This window comes from Oncorhynchus gorbuscha, linkage group LG11, assembly GCF_021184085.1.
Source record: "Oncorhynchus gorbuscha isolate QuinsamMale2020 ecotype Even-year linkage group LG11, OgorEven_v1.0, whole genome shotgun sequence".
NCBI lineage: Eukaryota > Metazoa > Chordata > Actinopteri > Salmoniformes > Salmonidae > Oncorhynchus > Oncorhynchus gorbuscha.
Window position 1 is genome coordinate 73116773 of NC_060183.1, and position 26116 is coordinate 73142888.

The 26116-nt window shown below is 41.6% G+C and overlaps 1 protein-coding gene across 1 annotated transcript; it reads right to left on the reverse strand.

Annotated features, from left to right (window-relative positions):
• Positions 1-5141: 5141 nt before the first annotated feature.
• Positions 5142-25863, reverse strand: ncs1a (neuronal calcium sensor 1a). The gene is made up of 9 exons (XM_046290424.1): positions 25759-25863; positions 22060-22458; positions 15779-15803; positions 12517-12655; positions 10392-10470; positions 9276-9364; positions 7846-7923; positions 7287-7405; positions 5142-7197 (listed from the first exon to the last, which is right to left on the reverse strand). The coding sequence occupies exons 2-8, from the start codon at positions 22121-22123 to the stop codon at positions 7307-7309; spliced, it is 573 nt and encodes a 190-aa protein (XP_046146380.1). The 5' UTR covers positions 22124-22458; positions 25759-25863; the 3' UTR covers positions 5142-7197; positions 7287-7306.
• Between the last annotated feature and the right edge of the window lie 253 nt (positions 25864-26116).

Here is a 26116-nt window from a genome sequence, read left to right on the forward strand (position 1 = left end):
AGGTTACTCATGACTTTAATGAAAATAATCGCGGTACATGAAATAACTGTATATGAAAACAACAAACGAAACGTGAAACCTATTACAGCCTATCTGGTGACTACAACACTAAGACAGGAGCAAACACCCACAAAATACAACGCGAAAGTCAGGCTGTCTAAATACGGTTCTCAATCAGAGACAACGACAAACACCTGACTCTGATTGAGAATCGCCCCAGGCAGCCAAGCCTAACTAGACACACCCCTAATCAGCCGCAATCCCAAATAATACAAACCCCAATACGAAATACAACATATAAACCCATGTCACACCCTGGCCTACCCAAACATATAACAAAAACACAAGATACAATGACCAAGGCGTGACAAGTAAGGCCATTCTAATGCCAGTGTTTGTCTATGGAGATTTCATGGCTATGTGCTCGATTTTATACACCTGTCAGCAAAGGGTGTGGCTGAAATAGCCGAATCCACTAATTTGAAGGGGTTTCCACATACCTTTGTATATATAGTGTACACGGTATGTCAGGGATCATCAACTAGATTCAGCCATGGGACGATTTTGTTCTGGAGTGGATGGTCTGGAGGCCAGAACATAATTACAAATCATTTGTAGACTGAAAATTGACCGCAAGAAGACCATCAGATATGTTTGACTAAAACATAATCATTTCAAACCTTGCTTACATTTGTAAACAATCACTTGTCTCTGTTATGTGTGAGAATATTTGGACAGATTTCTTAAATTAAAATCCCTTTGAGCTGATTTCCTGGTGTTTTTAGTCTTAATGTTCACACTGAAAATTCCACATTACTTTTTTTGCTCAGAAGACCTGGGGGAATTAATGTAATTTATTAAAAAATATTTGATCAAAAAAATAAAAATCAACATACTGTATCTGTGTTTGTGCGCAACACTTGCATGTGTGCGAGATGAGTGAGCCGTTGCTCAAGGAGAGAGAGACAGTCGGACATTGCAGTAGCATGTAATTTAGCCTAGAAAATATGATAGAACAGACTAGACCGCACTCGCAGATTGATTTTGTCCCCCCGCACCCGATGCGATCAGGACACGCAGGTTGAAATATCAAAATGAACTCTGATCTAATTGTATTCATTTGGGGAAAGGTCGATAAGCAAACATTTATGGCCATTTAGCTAGCTAGCTTGATGTTGCTAGCTAATTTGTCCTGGGATATAAACATTGAGTTGTTATTTTACCAGAAATACACAAGGTCCTCTAATCTGAAAATTAATCCACAGATAAAACGGTAAACCGAGATAGTTTCTAGTAATCTCTCATTCTTCAGGCTTCTTCGTCTTTGGACTTTATATGGTGGTTGGCAACCAACTTTAAGCTGCATTACCACTACCGACTGGACTAGAGTCTGGACCTCAGTTCATCTTTCAATCACCCACGTGGGTATATGCTCCTAAAAACCAATGAGGAGATGGGAGAGGCGGGACTTGCAGCGTTTTAAGCATCACAAATAGAATAAAGTTGTATTTTAGCGCCTGGCTACGCAGACATGCGCGACCAGTGTAGGTACAATGATTGAATAACAAGCATGTGTACATTTATTTTGCAATCCTCAAACGTGACAGGAGCGATGTGGTCAGCATGTAATAATTTGGTAGCCAATTCAAAACATACTGTATCTTGTACACTGTAGTTAACTGTTATGCTATTATTAGTGTGTATTCATGCTTTCATCATGTCCCAAAAAAACTTTCCACCGACACGCACGAATAAGGCCATAAAGTTTCACTTATTCTGACAATTCATTTAAACAGTTATTTTTTTATGAAACTAAAAATGAACTTTGCCCATAGTATTAATAGTGATTTGGGTCAATCGCGGTGAATTGAATCATGTGAATCAAAATACCAATTAGGTGTGGATGCAAAGGAATGTAGTTTTGCATAGCAATGCACAACTCTAGATTTCTTACATACTCATATTATTATTATTGTGGGCTTGTAAAACAAGACCCCCACTTAAATCTTCTAAGTACTTATTATTATTATTATTTAGCATTCAACTCCTCTTAGACCGTTTAAACTAGAAACGACATTCAAACTTTAAAACGTGTAGACTGACTTTTTTATTACAGCCTTATTCTAAAACGGATTCTAAATAATGTGAATATCAGTCTATACACAAAACCCCGTAATGGCAAAGCAAACAGGTTTTCAGACATTTTTGCAAATGTATAAAAAATAAGCTGAAATGTCACATTAACATAAGGATTCAGACCCTTTACTCAGTACTTTGTTGAAACATCTTTGGAGCGATTACAGCAGTCTTCTTTATGTTTTTTTTCCCACATTTTATAATAAAAAATAAATTAAGGCTTCTAATGGAATATAGAGATCTGGTATATTCCATTAGAGCCTTAATTTATTTTTTATTATAAAATGTGAAAAAAACACATTAAAATGTGAAAATTAAAATGTTCCTTAAAATATAATTTTTTGGAAGTACTAATGTTAGTTTCCCCACGACAAAAAAAACAAAACTTTAATACATGTAATCGTGTCCTTTGAAATATTTAATTGAAATACTGTAGAATGCCATTAATTTGGCTCCCGAGTGGCACAGCGGTCTAAGGCATCACTACAGACCCTGGTTTGATTCCGGGCTGTATCACAACCAGCCGTGATCAGGCGTCCCCATAGGGCGGCGCACATTTGGCCGGGGTTGGCCGTCATTGTAAGTAAGAACTGACTTGCCTAGTTAAATAAATGTTTAATAAAATAAATACCAATTCTTATGGAGGACTGAGTAGCAGTATGGTGGGCGGTAGTTTAAATGCCTCTCATTGTCCAATACATAACATATGCAATCTAGGATTTTTATACATAATAAATCCAACCCCTGTTTAGAGCTAGTAAAGGAACAAAAGAAGAACTACCATTATTTGGGCTGATTTCAGTAGCTTCTGTCTGCAGGTTCTTGTGGATCTATGTGGCAGTAAAGGGTGGAATGGGTCAAGAGCGAGCCAATCAGCAAAACTGTGAAGTGCGGAACTCTGCACGGTGGTCGACTGTCGAGACCTATGTGTGCGGGTGTATACGGAGTGACAGCTCATATGTTTCTAACTATTATTTTTAAGATGTTTTATTGACCAGTTAGGGCATTATAACTGAGGAGAGTTTGTGCCAAAATAGCGGCTTGTCCATGATTCGTTCCCAAGCGGAAACAGGCAGATCATTTCTGAAATGCGGTAGTGTTAGCCACTAGATCAGATTTTGAATTTGAACATTTCAACATGGTTGTCATATTTGAGGTGATAGGTCATGTTTTCACTGTTCTCATCATATCCTCGTTTTCTGTTTTTTAGTGACCGCAGCAATGGTGTTGGGAACATATTTAAAACCAGACAAGGCTAACTGTCATGTTGGCTACCGCAACAAAGGTACAGACTACAACGCTCTGAATCAAAAAGCATGCGTTTGATTCAGCTAAGATGACTCTGTCTCAACTCAAAACATTTCCAAATATCTTTCAACAGTGTGATATAATTTATTTTATTACTGTCATTATTCTGTGCTTTTGCTTGTAACGCAAACGGAAAACCACCGGAGAGCCCTGATTACCTCAGTGAATATTGGGAAGACAGCTGGAGCATCATCATAAGATCATTTCACATGTATTTAAAATAGGATGCAGTAACAATGTTGTAAAAGTGAATTTACAGTTCTCTACCGTTTGCCAAATACTGCTGTCCCGCAGTTCAGTTACGCCGAGGCGCGTATCGAAGCTATTATAGCCAGGACGACAACAAACAGACGCATACAAGCAACAGTACACTGACATTCATCAAAAATAAACAATCGTCAGTTTTAAAACTGCAACTATTTGGAATAAAACTAACAGTGAAATCCACTCCGATTTAACATCTGGCTTCAAACTCTTGCGGTAGTTTAATGGTAAACCTATCGGTAGCTGGACTCCTAGCCACAACTTTAGCGGTGCATTCAAAAGCATACGGATATGGAAGGCAGAGCTCTTTCCCAATGCTTTGAATGCACCACAAACTGGTTTGAATTATGCGATTTCGGATAACTTTTTACACCGTACGAGAGAATGGTTTCATCACATGCCCAGTTTCAGTTATCACTGCAATACATATCTTTCCATCCTTCCACCTAGAGAGATTATGTGCTCTTACTCCCTCAGGTACCGTCCTGCTCATTGTAAAAATGAACATGATGTACAGACTGGTTGTAAATAGGAAGCTACTATTGTAGATAGGAGAGGGTGAACTATTTTCATAACTTTGTGAATTCTGGGCCTCTTCTCTTTGGGGCGGCAGGTAGGTTAGTGCGTTGGGCCAGTAACCGAACAAGGCAGTTAACCCACTGTTCCTAGGCCGCCATTGTAAATAAAAAATTGGTTCCTAACTGACTTGCCTAGTTAAATAAAACATTTTTTTTAAATCTGATTTAGTTTGACATCCAGGCCAATTGGGGCATTGTGGGTGTTCTCCATATTGCATTAGTCCCATTGGTTGAACTCTTCCCACTGAAACATACTAATAATTATTCCATAGTAGCAGATGTGCTGAGTTTTTCAGACCATTTTTCTGTTCAATAGGCTACGCCGTGTACAGCTAATGTAACCTACCAAAAGAAAAATATGTGTCCATACTGTTCATTTATTTTCTTAGTGTCTCACAGAATTCCTTTTCGAGGTTCGGGTGGTCACTTTGAAAATATGTGTCCATACTGTTCATTTATTTTCTTAGTGTCTCACAGAATTCCTTTTCGAGGTTCGGGTGGTCACTTTGAAAATATGTGTCCATACTGTTCATTTATTTTCTTGTGTCTCACAGAATTCCTTTTCGAGGTTCGGGTGGTCACTTTGAAAATATGTGTCCATACTGTTCATTTATTTTCTTAGTGTCTCACAGAATTCCTTTTCGAGGTTTGGGTGGTCACTTTGAAAATATGGATTTTGTGTTCACATTTTTGAAGTTGTAGCTTATTTCTGACACCCAGGTTTTTTAACGTTTTTTTATTTTTAAAGTTTGCTGGTTATTTAGCAACGTCCAAAATCTTCTGGGTCGCATTTTTACAGCAATGCTAGTGGAAACTGAATCAGCTAGTGGTGCATACACAAGCATAGGGCAAATGAAGGAAAGCAGCTCTTTTATTTCAAAAGCACTGAAGACAAAAACAACTACCTCTCTGTCATGTACTAATTAAGGAGACCAACTGACATTTACATTTGTATGCCATTTGGATATGGGATGGTCAGTCAATGTTTTCACTTTCAATATTAAGAATAGTCTGTTCATAGTCTTGTCAACGATGAGCACTTTTATGTATACTGTGAGGTTAACAGTTTATATTATTTACAGTATAGTGTCCTTAAATGCTGTGAGAATTGGTTTGATACAAAGGCAATTTGACAAACACTGTCTAATCATATGATACTGAATTTAATTGAAAAATTTGTCAACAGCGATAAACTAAAATTCATACTGATTAAGCCTACATGACTTGCAGCTTGTTTCTAATCACACAGCATGCCACATACTGTACATTGGGTCACTCCAGATGCATCATGGTGAAAAATACTGAATGAAATCTGCAATTTGAGGATATCAACATACAAGGCCAATCAAAAGACCTTAAATTTGCCAACAGGTTTATCTATGTACAGGTAAGATGAGTTTTTATACAGCCAATTTAAACACTTCTCTAACCATTCCCTCGACTACAGCAGTTGCAACTTCTCTCAAACTCTTAAATAAAACACCTATTCAATTGATATTTGTGAGAGAACAGTTTGTGCACAGTATAAAACAAATCAAATGAAAATCTATTTCACTGAAGCAGTAGCGATGGAATGACAAGCAAACTGTGTCCCAGTCATTACCATAGAGTGATGAACAACACCCAGTATAGAGGGAGGGAAATCATTTTCTTTGTTGTGAAATGTTCATTGTCTGGTTCAATGGAGTGCTAAGTAAAAGGGTCGCAAAATGCTTTTCTACCACAGAGGATGTTTTACATATCAGGGTACTGACTTAAAATAACCAACCTGCCGATTATGGCGACAGTGCATATAGTCACCTTAGTATTTACACACAAACATAATGCGTCTAACATGCATTTGAAGTCATTTGCACAGACATCTATTTGAACACTTATTTTGCATCGTACTTGTTGACCTAGCGTTCAAGATTTCAATCAAGTTTCAAATGATCCACAATCCGTGTCGTTCCACCCTTTTCCATCTCATAAATGTATATTGTATGTCGCATGACCGCACAACGGTTCAGTTATGATGGGAATTTGAGAGATTACACTGATTATAGTTTCCGCAATTCAGTAGTGTCAGCCTCTAGGACTGCTCATAGACAAGCAACTGCTCAGCATTTAATTTCTATGCATCTCTATGTAATAGTTGGCTCAAACTCATACAGCATCTGTAATTGGGCCCTGTTCGCTTCGCAGTTTTTAGTTTGTGTTGAAATCAAAAACGTACTTCAACAATTAAAGCTTTGTGCGGCAGGAACACAGAATCAATATTAATTCATGCTGATGTCAAACATGAGCTGCTGTTATTTAAATCCAATTGAATAAATAAGGTTGACTTTCCCAAGCGTTCTAAAAGACAGTCAGCGTGTCATTAGCAGTTTCTTGTCATTGGCTGCAGCATATTAAACTGATGCTCTGTATCACAGAACATAAATATATAAAGATGGTAACTGCTTAGATCCATGGTCCGTAGACTAGTAGCCTGTGTTCAGTCCCATGTAGTTCAATGTTCATTAGGCTTTGCAATGGAATTTTTAAAAAGATGTTTCGCAACAAAATGAACATTTCTTATTGGACAAAGTCCAGGTAGTCACGCCCTGTTTGTCAAACTTTTCCTGTTTGGTGCCTAATGAACCCTGGCCCTTCTTCCTCCCACAGAAAAGTACCTAACTTCCTTCTGTCTCTCAGAGAAATGTCTTGTAAGCACATCGACGGCACTAGCTTCTGCGAAGGCAAACGAGTTTGTGGTTGTTTGAATTGACTCTAATCCTGGAAACCATGATGATGATGAATGATTGACAGCAGCGGCCCACCATTGTCAGCTTCACTAAAAGGCTGAGCAGGAGTCAGAGGACGAGACAGGTAGCAGACTCCATCACTCACTTAGCAGGGTAACACCACGTTAACAGGCCATCACGGACAACTGTCGTGGGAAGAAAAGAGATACATGTATAGGAGGAGAAACTGTCAAATGTTCATGTAAATCATCATTTGAGAGGATGTGGTACTCACTGTGGGGAGTGTACTCACTGCTAAACCAGCCCGTCGTACAGCGATAGAGCCTGGACGATGGACGGGTCTGCTTTGGAGCCCTCCTGGAATTCCTTCAGGGTCAACAATCCGTCTGCGTTCTGAAAAACGATAAATCCTCACATTTGAATAATACTTTATTACATATTACCAAATGGATAATGGCTGGACTGCTGTTTAATATTTAAACCAGTAGAGGGCACTCTTCGTCAGTCTCAGCATAGTGTATAACAGCCTATTTAATGCACCCTTATACAACCCAATCAGTCAGCGCTGGTCTGGCCCAGTTCCGAATGCCTCTTGAGAGAGTATCTAACTCTCCATTGGGTTTGATAAGGAGTCTCTCTGACAAAAAGCCTCTGGGCTTGGGCTAGCTAGTGCCTCCTTGAGGGGGGCATCAGAGTTTTCCGACTGAAAACAGGCCTATGTGAGCAGTGCACAGGGCACATGCATCCTACTGAGGAGGCTAGGAAGATACATTGGAGCCATTGGCCTATCTTTCACATGCATTAGACAGGTGTGTGTGATTGGTTTACTCTACCTTGTCCATCATGGCAAAGATTCGGTCCACTCTTTTCTCTGGTGTGTTTTCTTCCTCAGGCAATTCCACCGTGTTCCCCTTTTTGTGACCAAATGTTACATTTTATTTCATTTAACATATGCATGGTAACACAGACAACAGACAACCCCACCCTCACAGGCCCTCGTTTACAGAAAATATCACAAATTGCAGGTCATAACAATTCTATTTTTTTAACAACAGAAGTTAATAACTCTACATTTGCCTCTTTAGCACCATGCATGCAGGACACAGAAAGATCCAGTTTGCAATGTTCATAAATGAAAGCACACATTGACATAATGGCAGAGAGTAAAGTTCCTGCCAACGTAAAGCAATCATTTTTTGCGCTGCTGTAATTCTGGCAAGACATATTCGCTTTTCACAAACAGTAAGAGCCACAGAAGAACAGTGATTGACAGTAGTGGTGTTGGTGAAAACGGAATCTTTTTTTGCAACAATGGTGGATAAAGACATCAAAACCTGATTCGAAAATGAGGAGACCTCTGGACATTCATGAAACCATATGCAAAAAAGTGCCTTGGGAACCATGGGGGAAAGAGCAAACAATTTGTTACGGGAACTATTGTCATTTGAAATATTTTACGTGGTACATAGTCGATGTATGAAATAAAAATCGGTCATCTGATGATTGTGATTTCTTGATGATAATGAGATGTTGGAACAGACCGAGCAGCAGTTGATGGCAGTCTGGTAAGAATAGAGCCCTACACCATTGTGTGTTAAGGGATAGAGGTTTATTAGCAGCTGTCAGAAAGTATGTATATAATTTATAGACTAAGGCTGGGATTCAATCCGATCACAGGAAGAGCTGTGTTATAGCAAGCTTGACTTTTTAAAGGTAGTCCTAATTTCCAATTGAGCCGAGGTATGCAGCATTTACCTGAATGCAGTCTCTGCAAATCCGGTAACCTTGCCTTTAAAAGGTGCATAATTGACAAAGTGAGATCGAAATAATCCAATGAGCAGTTGATCAAGCATAGTTTTTTGTTACAGGATTCGTAGTTAGCTCTGTTCCCCATGGTGCACCATAAGCCCGGAGCGCTGCCCATAGCTGCAAATAAACAAAAAGAGGTCCCTGGTAAATTATGTTGACGTTGTACCCACCGTGGTCCCCTGTACGCGCGGCTGCGCGCAAACAAACAAACACACACACACACATAAATGCCTGTTACCTGCATGAAATTACAGAATATTTCTTTAAATGCTAAACACTACACGGGACAAGGTATCATCTAAACTGTCTCAAAATGGCTCACTTAAGAGCAACAACCAGACGTTCCCATTGAAATGTTGAAATACTGATTATGATGCTCCGTACCCATCAACTTAATTACGAGAATAGATCAATGCTGAATATTTGATGTTGAGACAACCGAGGAAGAACTTACCACCATCTGGTAAATGGCGTCCACAATATTCAGCATCTCGTCCCGAGTTATGTAACCGTCGTTATCCAGGTCGTAAAGCTTGAAGGCCCCTGCAAAAGCCATAAATAGCACATGGAGGAAACTTTTTTTTTAACCCCGTTTTTTCTCCCCAGTTTCGTGGTATCCAATTGGTAGTTACAGTCTTGTCTCATCGCTGCAACTCCCGTACAGACTCGGCGAAGGTTGAGAGCCGTGCATCCCCCAAAACACAACCCAGCCAAGCCGCACTGCCTCTTGACACAATTCCCACTTAACCCGGAAGCCAGCCGCACCAATGTGTCAGAGGAAACACATTGCACCTGGCGACCGTGTACTGCACACGACCCACCACAGGAGTCACTAGTGCGCGATGGGACGAGGACATCCCTGCCGGCCAAACCCTCCCCTAATCGGGACGGCACTGGGCCAATTGTGCGCCGCCCCATGGGTCTCCCAGTCGCGGCTGGCTGCGACAGAGCCTGGACTCAAATCCAGAATCTAGTGGCACAGCAATGCAGTGTCTTAGACCACTGCGCCACTCGGGAGGCCCAGAGGAAACTTGTCATATATTCCTTAGGACTGCTAATATATACAGTAAGGTGACACCTAATTTCACTACGATTGAAATGCATTCTAAAACCTCTCTACCTGTTAGCCAATTACTGCATCAACAACTGTCAGCAGTTGATCAACTCCTGCTAATGACCTGAGGCATGCAGGGGTGTGTGACAGTATCAGCATGTGTGAAACAGGGTGTGTGTCAGTATATCTCGACACTGCATACATAGCATTTATTCCTGTTATCCCTGCCGTTCAGCTACAATGACAGCTGTGACCACATACAGGCGTCTGGGAAGATTAGAAATCAATCACCTTGTTGATGCAGGAGCCAACATGACTAGGTCAAAGGTCAGTGTGAGGAAATGGTAATGCAAAGCAGTGAGAGAATGGGATAGGGAGAGAGAAAGAGAGGGAATTGGTGTGTTATTTTTAATGCTGTGGCTGACTGGGTTTGAAGCTGGGTCGACTGCGCGCCTCAAGACTGTGCTAGCCTGCTGAGCTAAAGCTTAGGCACTAGGATATTTTCTCCAGGCTTACATCTGAGCTTCTCGTCCAGGGTCCCTCTGGAGGTGACCGACAGGGCCTGGATGAACTCGGCAAACTCAATACGTCCATCCTGCAGAGAAACAGAAGGAAAGAGGGAGATAAAGAGTTAGTACAAGAAAAGTGGAGGAAAGAAGTAGGGGAGCTCAGGGTGCACCCCCAGTCACAGCCAGACAGTCTAAAAAAAACAGTCACAGCCAGACAATGAAAAAACAGCTTTACCAGACACAGAAACAGTCACAGCCAGACAGTAGAAAATAATCGACTAGAAAATATGGACACAGAAACAGTAAAGCATGTTTGAAAGAGGGAAGAAGGATATAGAGAGAAGAACATGAAAGTGATAGACGCATAACCAAAGAAACAGTCACAGCCAGACAGTAGAAAATAATCGACCAGACACAGAAACAGTCACAGCCAGACAGTAGAAAATAATCGACCAGACACAGAAACAGTCACAGCCAGACAGTAGAAAATAATCGACCAGACACAGAAACAGTCACAGCCAGACAGTAGAAAATAATCGACCAGACACAGAAACAGTCACAGCCAGACAGTAAAATAATCGAAAATAATCGACCAGACACAGAAACAGTCACAGCCAGACAGTAGAAAATAATCGACCAGACACAGAAACAGTCACAGCCAGACAGTAGAAAATAATCGACCAGACACAGAAACAGTCACAGCCAGACCAGACACAGAAACAGTCACAGCCAGACAGTAGAAAATAATCGACCAGACACAGAAACAGTCACAGCCAGACAGTAGAAAATAATCGACCAGACACAGAAACAGTCACAGCCAGACAGTAGAAAATAATCGACCAGACACAGAAACAGTCACAGCCAGACAGTAGAAAATAATCGACCAGACACAGAAACAGTCACAGCCAGACAGTAGAAAATAATCGACCAGACACAGAAACAGTCACAGCCAGACAGTAGAAAATAATCGACCAGACACAGAAACAGTCACAGCCAGACAGTAGAAAATAATCGACCAGACACAGAAACAGTCACAGCCAGACAGTAGAAAATAATCGACCAGACACAGAAACAGTCACAGCCAGACAGTAGAAAATAATCGACCAGACACAGAAACAGTCACAGCCAGACAGTAGAAAATAATCGACCAGACACAGAAACAGTCACAGCCAGACAGTAGAAAATAATCGACCAGACACAGAAACAGTCACAGCCAGACAGTAGAAAATAATCGACCAGACACAGAAACAGTCACAGCCAGACAGTAGAAAATAATCGACCAGACACAGAAACAGTCACAGCCAGACAGTAGAAAATAATCGACCAGACACAGAAACAGTCACAGCCAGACAGTAGAAAATAATCGACCAGACACAGAAACAGTCACAGCCAGACAGTAGAAAATAATCGACCAGACACAGAAACAGTCACAGCCAGACAGTAGAAAATAATCGACCAGACACAGAAACAGTCACAGCCAGACAGTAGAAAATAATCGACCAGACACAGAAACAGTCACAGCCAGACAGTAGAAAATAATCGACCAGACACAGAAACAGTCACAGCCAGACAGTAGAAAATAATCGACCAGACACAGAAAGAGTCACAGCCAGACAGTAGAAAATAATCGACCAGACACAGAAACAGTCACAGCCAGACAGTAGAAAATAATCGACCAGACACAGAAACAGGCTATTTTCTCCACAGAAGAGTGAGATCAATCTAATCTCACAATCTCTAGGAAAGAACTAAAGTCTGGCTTCTCAATGGAAATGACTGCAGACTGAGAGTACACTTAAAGCAAGCAAAAAAAATGTAAGCCATTTAGCAAACGCTTTTATCCAAAGAGACTTAGTCTTGCATGCATACAGCATTTACTTTTGGGTGGTCCCAGGAATCAAACCCATAGTGCAAGCTGCATGCTCAACCAACTGCGCTACAGAGGACCAGTACCTTAGCCATGACATAAACATTTCAGTTATGCAATGGAACCCAATCCAAGCATTTTATAAGGGATATTAAGTGATGTCCTTTCATACACTAAGCCAGTAAGGTTGTTATTTGGTTTACTGTTGTCCTAGTTTCTAAGAAAATAAAGTGAACATAAATGCGTTCCGCAGGCAGCCTGTTACCTTGTTCTCGTCAAACACATTGAAAACGAAGCTGGCGAACTTGGTGGGGTCACCGAAGGGGAAGAATTGCTTGTAAATCTTCTGGAAGCCAGCTGAATCCAACTGACCACTAGGACAGTCCTTAATAAAACCCTTATACCTGGGGGTGGATGGATGGAGGAATGAGGAAAGGAAGAAGAGGGGAGGGAGGAGAGAAAAGAGAGAGGTGGTGAGCGGTGAGACAATGATATCCCTACCGGCCAAACCCTCCCTAACCAGGACGACACTAGGCCAATTGTGCGTCGCCCCATGGACCTCCCGGTCGCGGCCGGCTGCGACAGAGCCTGGGCTCGAACCCAGAGTCTCTGGTGGCACAAGCTAGCACTGCGAGGCCCACCCACCACCATATTTTAACCGTAGGTATGAGGTACTTTTCTGCATAAGCTTCTATTTTTCAACGCCAAACCCACCACTGGTGTGCTTGGCCAAAGAGCTCTATGTTCATGTCACCCTTGCACTGGTTCTAAGCCAAGTGCCAATGCCGTTGATCAAACTCCCGGCGCTCTTACCTTACTGCTACTCAAATAAAACTACCCATAGCTTTGAGAATGACCAGTCTTTCATCCAAAACCACACTGTTCAGTTCTTTTACTTTCCCACACTGTATATGAACGAGGAAGAGATGAGGGACTGACACTGCTCCCACACAAGGGTGTAAGCAGTAGGCTCACTAGTGGATGACAGCGACAGCCCCTGTTTTAGTACCGTTTGATGTGTTGTTTGCTTACTCGGCAGACAACGATCCCCTGGCATTGTGATTTGTAATCTCTCGCTCGGCTCTATTCATGTCAGCTAGCTAGCACTGTAAACGCTTTGGGTGAGAGTCTTCTTCCAGCACTGACTTCACAGCACGGGGTGATGCAAAATCACTTCAAAGACAAGCGAGGCAAAATAGGGATCGTCAGGGTATTGTGGTTGGTGGCGGGCAGAGACGTTTGTGTGTGGGTGTGTTGTCTCTTTCCAATGGCTTCCTCTCATAGTATGATCTGTGAGCTGAGATAGAAGCTCTCGTAGGCCTTTTTGCAGCTATAGACAGAGACAAACACATTTCAGTCTAGCCCAACTCACAAAGATATGACTGGGGACAGGGGCATGAATGGGTACTGGGGACAGGGGCATGAATGGGTACTGGGGATAGGGGCATGAATGGGTACTGGGTACAGGGGCATGCCTGGGGACAGGGGCGGGACTGGGGCATGAGTGGGAACTGGGGCATGACTGGGGACGGGGCATGACTGGGGACGGGGCATGACTGGGGATTGGGCATGACTGGGGACGGGGCAGGACTGGGGATGGGGCATGACTGGGGATTGGGCATGACTGGGCATGACTGGGGGGGGTATGACTGGGGACGGGGGCATGACTGGGGACGGGGCATGACTGGGGACGGGGCATGACTGGGATGACTGGGGGGGCATGACTGGGACGGGGGTATGACTGGGACGGGGCATGACTGGGGATGGGGGCATGACTGGGGACGGGGGCATGACTGGGGACGGGGCATGACTGGGGACGGGGCATGACTGGGGACGGGGCATGACTGGGACGGGGCATGACTGGGGACGGGGCAGGATTGGGGACTGGGCATGACTGGGGACATGAGCATCAGAGTAGAAGCTGTGAGAGGTGAGCATCATTTTCATTTTCTCTCTCCTCCTTCTGAATGCTCTTCCTTCTTTGAGTCTACATGTCATGTCGTTCAGTAACATGTCTCTCCGCGGTTCTCGATAAGTTTCTTATCAGAGTTGGAACTCGACCCAGTGTTAACAGCTCTCCATCTGTGGTGTGTACGGGGAGCCACAAGAGGGGGAGCCACGAAACTTGGCACAGGAAGGTTATGAGGTCAAAATAACCTAGCACTGGTCTGAGGTGATGCGTTGTGACAGAAACGTCCTTTGTCTTGATTGGCTATGTCGAACATAAATGTTTAGCTGCTTTTGCGACACCACATCTCTTATATTCTGCTCTTATGGCCAGTTTCAACGCATTGCAGTTGTCTGTAAACTTCACTCAATACTCGTTGATATTTTTACTTATTTAAGTTGTCCTACGGCTAATCGTGCATGTTTTATTTTTTTTTAAACAGTGAGTTCTGCCTAAATATAGTAATGAATCTGGCGACCGGCAAAACGGGTAACCAATCGGAAGCTGGCCGCAACATCAGAACACAGCACCACCTTCGTAACCCCAGAGACTAGCCAGAGGTTATAATGACTATGAGGAGATAACAACAGGGTTGTATACGGCTACCAAGGCAGCAGCTTCTCAGGGTGTGGACCTCTGGCTACAGGCTGAGGGCCAGGCTGGTCTAGCGAGGTTATGTCTGCAGCTGCCACAACTAGTGGTGGTGCCAGCAAAGTCTCAGGCAGGAGAGCTGTGCCACTGGGCTCTGTTGTGGTACCTGGCCCACGTACATATGTGTGTGGCCTGACACCTCAGCCAACACACTGAGTCTGGGCACAGAGCCTGGCCAGCCCACCACCATTCCTCAGAGGATGGCCAATGATAGATTGTTTTCATCAAACCTTTTTCACTAGGCTTCACAGTGTTCTTTCGAAACAAGGCATCCATTTTGTCCCCGAGCGCTCACCACACATTATAGTGGAGGAGAAAGCAGTGATTTCGCAGGCAGGGGATAGTTATAGGGCATTGCTACTGCATTACTGTGACAGCCCAGGTATGAAATGTAGAAAGGACACCCATTGTCTTGCGATGTCACAGGATCTTTACCAACCACGTTTCATTCGAAGGACGGTGTCTGTCCAAATTCAACTCGAGGCATCAGCTACAATACTTTGAAAGCTGTAACGCCTTACAAAGAGCCTTCTATTTCAAGATGTGGTTATGAAAGCCCAGTGATGCATTGGGTGTCCATGGTAACGAGGGCCGAACAGGAAGGTTGCTGTAACATAAACACTGTAGGAGTTTGCTGAAGTTTTTAGCGTTCCACAAAATGGTTGATGCAAAATCGACAAAACAGAGAGTGCCACTGAGTTCTGGTGCCGACTATAATGCCAGCTGACTCACCACCTACAGCTGTTGTGCCCTTGAGCAAGGCACTTAACCCCTAACCTGCTCCAGGGGTGCATTGCAGCTTTGCAGTTGAACCTGAGGTTTTCACAGATGTATTGCATTGTTGTTGACTGACGGTACACAAGTATAATGGAGCATTTGCAATACGGGGTTGACTTAGATGTTAGCTGAGACAATAAGAGGAACTTACCATTGTTGCACCTCTTTTTCTGTGACTGCAGACAGAAAACAGAGAAAAGGAGATTGTTAGAAGAAAAACAATTGACATAAAGACAACACACAAGACCGACAGAAGGTTTTCACTGATGGCTGCTTCATATGTTATTCAGTCGCTGAAATAACTTACATCTGCTGGGAGTGAAATGTTATGTGTAACCCTGCTCATCTTAATAATTTAAAGATAATATATAAACATAAAAAGAGAAAATAAAAGGTAGAGAATGTATGAATAATGAAACCCCCTATGGAGTGATTTTAGTGCCAACAGAAAGTCTATTTCTTAACACAAATTCAAAATGAAGAAATTCAGATTCGATTTCTGGTGCAACGAATATAACTCCATACATCTCTATACCATCCTGGTTTACCTTAGCTGTGTTTTCCCCCCCTATAAGAACGAACATCAATACATCATAAATGTTAACACCATGTGCACTGTTAACAAGTGTATATTCTGTTATTATTATGTTATTACTCCAGATATCAGTGTGCACCAATTGTATTTATCAGGAGTCAACTGCATTTGTTAAAACATAGGTATTTTCTGACAAACTAATAGTTCCTGACAAATGGCGAAGCAACAGCACCACAAGTCCACTATTTAGATGGGCTTGCATGGGCCTCCATCACCATTCTTTTGACAGCACAGGCAGCTGTCACGCCCTGACCATAGAGAGCTTTTATTTTCTATGTTGGTTAGGTTGGGGTGTGATTTAAGGGTGGGTTATCTAGGTGAATTATATTTCTATGTTGGCCTAGTATGGTTCCCAATCAGAGGCAGCTGTTTATCGTTGTCTCTGATTGGGGATCATATTTAGGTAGCCATTTTCCCATTGTGCTTTTCTATGTATAGTTGCCTGTGAGCATTATATTAGCGTCACGTTTCGTTTGTTCGTTTTGTTGTTTTGTTCTTTAAAGTTTTCTATTCCAAAATAAAGGATGGAAACATACCACGCTGCATCTTGGTCCACTTCTTATAACGATCGTGACAACAGCTTAGTGATGAAATCAACTTAATTGGCTGCCTCTGTTCTTCAGAAAGAGACAGATGCCAGTTTGCATAGCATCAGAGTGTTTAAAACTCAAGAGAGATATTGAGACAGCACTTGAGCTAATAGTGGATCAAGAACAGTGGAACAGGAACTTCATTGCCCCCTCCCCCAAAAAACAGCCCCCTCCCCCAAAAAACAGAAACCCACCGCCATTGGATACACTACAGTTCAAATGTGAACATTTCTGACATGATTTCATAGAGATGCGAAGTCTACCTTAAAATAACAGATCTCCATACTCCCTCATTTCCTTTACTCAGTCGTACGGGTGGAAGAAAAAAAACATCCAACTTCATTAAATAAAATCTACTACCTTGGGTCCGGGGAAAAAAAGCCTCGTGGGCTCTCGGAAGCAATTCATCTCCATGGAAACCAGAGAACATATACATACCAGGGGGAACAAAAGGTAGAGCTGTAGTAGACAATAAGAAATATTCTGACTGTGAGTGAGTGCAGAACGTATATGAGTGAGAGAGTATTGAGATATTAGCCTGCAATTGGTGGCAGCAGTGGGATGTTATGCTGTTGGTAAACAATACTCACTGTTTATGGTCAAATATATATATATATATTCTACCTGCAACCAAAAAGGGTTCTTCAAAGGGTTCTCCTATGGGAACAGCCAAAGAACCCTTTTATAGGTTCTTAATAGCTCCTTTTTTCCCTAAGAGTGTAGGAGGAGGAGAGTACTGGGAGGAGGAAAGTAGGGGGAGGAGGAAGGGAAGAGGACAGTAGGGGGAAACAAAGAAAGAGGGACGCTTTAAAAGGAGAAAATATATGGAGTGAGCCTCTCCAAGCGAAGGGCAGAGCAATAAGAAATAAGACAAGCTGCAGTCATGCTGAAAAGAAGAAGAGGACAGAGTGGAAGAGAGTAGGGAGAGGAAGCAACAACAAAGAGGCAGACAGAGAAAAAGGGAAGAACAAAGGAAGAGCTAGATGGAAAGGGGAGAAGGGGAGTTAGAAGCAGGAAGGAGGACTAGACCTAGAGCGTGCATAGTGCAGAGCTGTCGGAAGCTTTGTGGATGAGTGTGTGCACGTGCGCATGGTATAGTGAGTTTGACTGTTGCTTGTGCTGATGTATTGAGGCAATATGATCCTTTGAGCCAATGTGTGTGACTGTGTGTGTGCAGTATGGAGAGAGTGTGTGTACTGTGTGTGTGCAGTATGGAGAGAATGTGTGTACTGTGTGTGTGCAGTATGGAGAAAGTGTGTGTACTGTGTGTGTGCAGTATGGAGAGAGTGTGTGTACTGTGTGTGTGCAGTATGGAGAGAATGTGTGTACTGTGTGTGTGCAGTATGGAGAGAGTGTGTGTACTGTGTGTGTGCAGTATGGAGAGAATGTGTGTGTGTACTGTGTGTGCAGTATGGAGAGAGTGTGTGTACTGTGTGTGTGCAGTATGGAGAGAATGTGTGTACTGTGTGTGTGCAGCATGGAGAGAGTGTGTGTACTGTGTGTGTGCAGTATGGAGAGAGTGTGTGTACTGTGTGTGTGTGTGGGTGGGCGTGTTTATGGCTTTAGCGGAGGCTGGCTCTTAGAGCTATGCCAATGAGAACCTAATTATACCCTTCCATTTCTCAAGGAAAAACAATTACAGGGTCAAAAGAAACAGAGCAGAAAACAGGAGAAGCTTATCTGACAACAGCAAGATCATGCAAGACTGCAAAAAAGTGCTTTATAAATACATTTGACTGATTTCAACAAGTCAACCAACTAAATCAGCTAACTCAAAATGCATTTACGCCAGCCCCCTAAGTTATCACCAGTAACACTGCACATTGATTTGGTACTGACCTGTATATAGAGTATATTCTCATGTGGCTTTATTTCTTGTGTGTTTTTATTATTACTGCATTGACCAATAAAACCTGATTTGATTATTTGTATCTTCTTACCTTTGATATTTAGTACGGCATTGTTGGGAAAGAGCTTGCAAGTAAGCATTTCACTGTACACCTGTTGTGATTACACCTGTTGTATCCTGTGTACTTGACAAATAAATGTTGGTTTATCTGATTGATTTGTCATGTCTCAGTGGACTAAATCAGTGTTTCCCAGACTCGGTCCTGGGGCACTCTCTCTTGGTGCACCATTAGTTTTCTGCCCCAGCACTTACTACGCAGCTGACTCAAATAACCAACTCATCATCAAGCTTTGATGATTTGAATCAGCTGTGTAGTGCTAGAGCAAAAACTAAAACGTGCACCCAGGGGGGGACCCCAGGACCGAGTTTGGGAAACCCTAGACTAAATTACCTCAGTGAGAGATGTGTAGTAAACAAAAGCTGCTTTCTTGTCATTCCTTTTTGCATGCCCAGCACTTTCCTCCTCAGGACTGAATAGACTTCCATGACAAATTCACTCTCCAGAGTACATGAGAGCCATCTTAAGTGCTTCTCGTCATATCGCTATCACCCTGTATTAAAACTGAAACATTGACTGTGGTGAATGCTGATTGCTGAGGCAATGAGACTAAATGGAAGTGATCTCCCTGCGATGAAGTTGCATTCAGAACCAAAGAGTGATGTCTCAACCGCACCCTCTACCCGACAGCACTTTAGGTTGGCACACATACTGCTATAATTAGGAAACGCGAGACCCCGTGTGAGAGCATGAAATTAGCCCGTTTGACATGCTCACTTCCCTTCTCAATGGGGGGCGTCTTCATCCACACATACACACACACACACACTAGTTCAGACGCTACACCTCACCATGAAAGATGTCTCTTGCCATTACACACATTCAAACACAGGAACATAATCTTCTGATTTATTTCTGTGAAATCTCTTCTGAATTCTAACTAGCTAACAAATTATCAAGGCTGAGCAGAAAAGCTTAAATATGCACTATGCAGATATGATGACAATAATATATTTGATTTTAAAAGCATTTTTCATAACAACAACGATTATGGTGACATCCTTACCGCCCAATGTATTACTATTGTCAGGTGAAATTGTTGCATACAGCACCTTTAAAGATGCACTATGCAGAAATCGCACCGTCATTTCCTGGTTCCTAAAATTAGAATAATTTGCCTAATTTCAGTTTATGTGACAAAACAAGGAAGTATAGTGAAGAGCAGGGATCATCAACTAGATTCAGCTGCGGGCAATATTTTGTCTTGAGCAAATGGTCGGGGGGCCGGAACATAATTACAAATAATTTGTAGACTGCAAATGAAGCGCAAGAAGCCCAAACAGATATAATATATATATATATATATATATATATATATATATATATATATATATATATATATATATATATATATATAACAAAACATAATAATTTCAAACCTTACTTACATTTGTTTATGATCATGTGTCTTTCTATTATTCGTGGAAATACATGGGAACAGATTTGCCAAATTAAAATCACTTGACGCTGATTTCCTAGTGATTTTAACATTTTTTATATCCAACAATGAAAATTGAACTCATCTCTGGACCTCGAAACTGGTTCCACTGCATTTTTTCATTTTCCCCCTTTAATCAGGGAATGATTTGGATCTGGGACACCAAGTGTGTGCTATTAATTGGGGCGGCAGGTAGCCTACTGGTTAGAGCGTTGGATTAGCATTGAATCCCCAAGCTGACAAGGTTTTAAAAAATCTGTTGTTCTGCCCCTGAACAAGTTAACCCACTGTTCCTAGGCTGTCATTGAAAATAAGAATTTGTTGTTAACTGACTTGCCTAGTTAAATAAAGACAAAAAAATATCAGGTAGAACAGAAAATTAGCAGGCTCTGGACCTCGTAGGTTAAGAGTTGAATAACCCTGCTGTAGAGAATGATTGTATCTAAACAGCTCTTTAATAATGGGAAGCATAGAAATAGCGCACATAGGCCAGATATACTGCTTCTTAGACTTGCTTGCAATGAGAATGACAGATCTATAACACACATTTCTGAATGAATTTGGTCAGGTCACCCAAAAAGTTACATATTGCAGCTTTAAATATTGTGTTTTTTCAGAAGATACAAAAGAAGGTAGCTTTTGAGAATTTCAGCCATCTCATTGAGTGTTCTTGACCAGAGAAACAGTGAGACATAACAGACATGGTAGTCGGCTTTTATCGTTATCCGCAAGAGTTTACCTTCACTCCGTGGGGGTGTTCCTCGAGGTCTGGTTCAACCTTTGACCCTGCTAAAGGTTAGAGTTTATCTCTGTTAGTATGGTGGTGAGTGATAAACAAGCCACACACACTACTGTAGGGGAAAGCATTCCGCTCTCACCATGTAGACATATCTATAGCCTGTAAAGGTTTCTCAAAAGGACAGATACAGCTATTTAGTTATTGCTTTACTTGATTACATTTTAGCCTACTCTGATTTAGTGCAGCACATTATTTGGTCGACATTGTTCTAAAGCATGGCTTCATAATCTTCATTAGAAGTATTGCATCAAGCACTAAGCGGATTTCGAGTGACTACTGAGTCTCTAACGTGTATTAGCACACCTGAGGGAAAGCCATTCAATCTGAGAGGAAGATGTACTACAATGGTTGCTGTGTCCATATCTTCAAACCACATTACCGAATGGCTATCACCTTCCAAAGGCTGGATGACCAATTTACAACAGTGTAATAAACTGAAATACTTTTCAGATATTCAATATATATGATTGAATAAGTCTCTCTTTAGTTGGGGATTTGAGATTTGCTCGTTAACATCTTAATGTCCAAATGTGTAGTATGGCAGAATAGCTGAAAAGTTTACATTGCAAAGAAAGTTGCATAATTGTCTCCCACTATAGGATCGCCATTACAAATGTGTCTTTCTTTCTATTTATTTGGCTTTTGCATACAATTAATCACTATCCAAGACTTGGACAAAGCACCTTACCTGATGATCACTTGGCTGTCTCTCAACAACAGTGTGCTGATAGCCTGTTTTAAAGTCAAGGATCGCAACCAACGGGTAAGTCATGTCATTTTACCTAAGGCTCTATTGTAAAATGCTAGATTCATTTCAAGGCATCCTCTTCTGTAGCAATCAAATGTTAATGTTTTTTAAGATTGGTTCAAAGAAGGCACAGAACAGTGGCGGTTGGAGAGGGAATGAGAAAGTCTCAAAATAAATGAGTGTTAAAAAAAAGGAAAACAGTCTGCTATATCAAGACAGACTGGCAGAAAAGAAAGGAAAGGGATGAATGAAAAGAGTCTAACCTAAAGATATAGAAAGAGAGTGCTATACTTACAGTAGGTTTTCCTGGTCAGCTCCTCCACCATTTCAGGCTTTAGTTTGCTGTTGGACTTCCCCATAGCTCAAGCATATGCCTTTAAGCCTTTCTCCACGTGCTTTAAAAGACTCCCAGTTCTGCCACCTTCATTACCATTTAATATATATATATAGAATCAAAAAATACTTCTTAAAGTCTTGCTCTTCAAGTAGCAGACATAAAATTAAGTGGAATTATAGAAAAAAAGGGAAAAAACGATCAGGAAAAGGCAAAGAATACTATGAAAGAGCAGCAGTTAGTCTCTCCTCTCGGCATAGCAGGATGAGTCTGGAGAGAGGAGGGCTGTAGCCTGTAAACCACTCAGCCGTGTTACTCCTGCTTCCTGCAATCCTGGCTTGCTGCTGCTGGAACACCCTACTGGGAATAGGGTGGAAGAGAGGAGGGAGTGTGTGAGTGTGTGTATACAGTATGTGTGTGTGGCCAGCCGGGAATGTGTTGATACTGTTCACCCCTGGCAACAGGAGCCACTCCTCCTCATGTACTCTCTCTCTCTATATATACAGTGCCTTCAGAAAGTATTCACACACCTTGACATTTTCTACATTTTGTTGTGTTACAAACTGGGATTCAAATGGATTTGTCATTTTTTGTCAACAATCTACACAAAATTATCTGTAATATCAAAAAGGAAGAAAAATTCTAACATTGAACAAAAAAATGAAATTAAACACTAATATATATTGATGAGATAAGTATTCAACTTCCTGAGTCCATACATGTTAGAATCACCTTTGGCAATGATTACAGTCTTTCTGGGTACGTCTCTAAGAGCTTTGCACACCTGGATTGTAAAATGTTTGCACATTATTCTTGTTAAAATTCTTCTAGCTCTGTCAAGTTGGTTGTTGGTCATAGCTAGACAGCCATTTTCAAGTCTTGCCATCAATTTTCAAGCCGATTTAAGTCAAAACTGTAACTCGGCCACTCAGGAACATTCAATGTTGACTTAGTAAGCAACTCCAGCGTAAATTTGCCGTTGTCTTTTAGGTTATTGTCCTGCTGAAAGTTGAATTTGTCTCCCAGTGTCTGTTAAAAAGCAGACTGAACCAAGTTATCCTCTAGGATTTTGCCTGTGCTTAGCTCTATTCGGTTTCTTTTTATCCTAAAAAACTTCCTAGTCCTTGCCAATGACAAGCATACCCATAACATGATGCACCCGCCACCATGCTTGAAAACAAGGGGGTAATTGAGCTTGACAAAATGTGCACTAAAGTATCTTCCAATAAACACCAGGGATATGTGTGGCTATTGAAAGAAAACATTTAGATTTTCCAGTTGACTTCAACAAGAGTATAGGCCTATGAGAAATAAAATGTTTGCATGGTACCCATTTTAATAAGATATAGACTGGCAGGCTACATCTCAAAGGAATAATCCAAAAGTGCTTCTCCTACTACCTGGGCACAGGGCTTCAGTTTTCTCCGCAACTCTGAGGTTTGTACCTTTGAGGTTCTATGTATAACTAAACCATGCAGAAAATCATCAGAACAAAAAAGTCCCGGTTGGCTAAAGCCCATCCCACCTGTCTCTATCCCTCCCAGAATAATCTATAACAGAAGGACTTTGTTGTTATACACGGTAGACTACAGTGAGCTCCAAAAGTATTGGGACAGTGAGAAATAATGATGCGTGAGAAAGTTACAGAGACAAACATAGAAAAGCATCCAACAAGTTTGTAGAAACATACACTTAATATTATCATTGCATGCTAGGAATATGGGACCAAATTCTAAACTTTTGACTACTTTAATACACATAAGTGAATTTGTCTCAATACTTTTGGCCCCCTAAAATGGAGGGACTGTGTACAAAAAGTGCAGTCATTACTAAACGATTCACCCGATATGGATGAAATACCCTCAAATGAAAGCTGACAGTCTGCACTTTAACCTCATAGTGATTGTATCATTTCAAATCCAAAATGCTGGAGTACAGAGCCAAGACAACCAAAAATGTGTCCCTGTCCCAATACCTTTGAAGCTCACTGTATTTGAAAAATGTTCCACCTTTGTAAGTAGGTCACTGATAGAACAATGATTTAAAGGGGTTATGAAAGAGACTTAAAGCTACAGTGACACCTTATGGGGATCATTGTGTATCATGCTACTAGCCGAGCTCAGATTTGTTAGGAATGGGCATATGGGCATTTTACATTTGGCATAGGCCTATGTATCATATAATGTCATATGTTGTTCAAATTTATTTATAAAGCCCTTTTGACATCAGTAGATGTCACAAAATGCTTAGTGCTTATGTTGTATGGATTCGCTGCAGAAAATCATAGGTTTTTTTGTTGCCAGATTGAATTTCTGTTGACACTGGCAGATTCCAGCGATAGACCATGATACATCTGACAAACAGCTGCCTGTCAAAGCCAACCGGTTATTGCTGCAGAGGTTCTTATCATTGGGGAGAGGCTTTACGGCTCGCAACTGAACTGATGAAGCTTTGCATGTTTCATGGCAGGAACACAGTCCTCACCACGCGACATGACGAGAGGGACAGTCCATCTTTGCCATTCAACCACTTGCCCGTGGAGAAGCATAAAAAATTGACTAATCGCCCTCTCCAAGGGACCTGGCTTGCATGTGTAACACGTGGAATATGGACCTGGGTCTCCCACGGGAGCAACCATTGTCTTAGATCAGCATTTCCCAAACTCGGTCCTCGGGATCGCAAGGGGTGCACGATTTGGTTTTTGCCCTAACACTACAAACATAGTTATGTTTATTTTTACATATTTATTAACTTATTTCCCGGATATCTTCCGAACTACCCACATTGCAGTATTTCTCAATGTCATATGGAGGATCTACTCTGTGCTATTGAGTTTGTATGCTAGCTCTGTAGCTAGCTCAAGTAGGCTAACATTAGCCACACCTCATGCTCTTCACAGACTTTGTGGCTGTATTATCTAGTGGGAACCCTTTGGTACGTTCTTGCCGTGGGCTCAAAACAAATAAAATAAAATTCATACCTGCTTGCTCTAATTGTGTAACGTACCTCGTAGGTTCTCCTTTTTGTTTTGTCAACTTTTCGGCATGTTCTCTGTGAAGTAGGCTACGGGACTTTTGTCACTTTTTTCATCTTGGCTAAGTGCTAGAGTTGACTGACATCTGAAATCTATCTATTTTGTATTTAATTTGCTATAGCTATTGGATTTTCCCTGAGTTGTGTTGTGTTAGTTATGTTCTAACTGGTCTCCAGTAGTTGGGTTCTAGCATGCCGACCGTAGCCGGGCTGACTGACTAACTCATTCTGATGTAACGTTAGCAGGCTGGTAGGGTTAACATTAGCAGGTTAGTAGGCCTAACTTTAGCAGGCTAGTTGGCTAGCAACCTTGCAAGTCAATTTGTAACAAATTCATAAAGTGTTTGCTTAAAATTGGCTGAAAATGTTATTGAAACCAGTAGTCATGAGTGCAAACAATTTGGTTTAATTTGGAGTCAATTTGGCTGGAGTTTACATTATAGCATTATAGGAAACAGGCTGGCTTGCCGGGTCCTCCCTATATTACATCACACATTCTTCGGAATTATGATCGGTTTTAATGAACTCCAAAAATATAAATGTGAAGTGTAACATTGTATTGGGACTTTTGATGTGTATACTAATGCAAATCCATATGTTACATGTGGTTATGTTTATGCTACTCACCCTTTAATCCAGCCTGGCCAGGAAAGAGGCACAGCTGACAATTGACACTACTTTGCTGTGGTCTGAGCTGGTTAAGCAGCCTACCACACAATTAGTGTGCCTTAAGAAGATGGGTACACACACTTTGAACAGAAAGAGAGATGAGCAAAGTAGGGTAATCCGAGAATAGACATGCTCATCTTGAAATAGAGTTTGTGGGGGGAGTGAGGTGGGGGGGAGGGCAGTAAATGTTGGGTTGATGTAAAAACAAAATGCATATTATATGATGGCATATTTTTGCCTGTTTAATGGGTAAATAGCCTAATACAAGAGGCAAGTCTTGAGTATGTTTGGGAATGCATTTTAATTCAGTTATTTC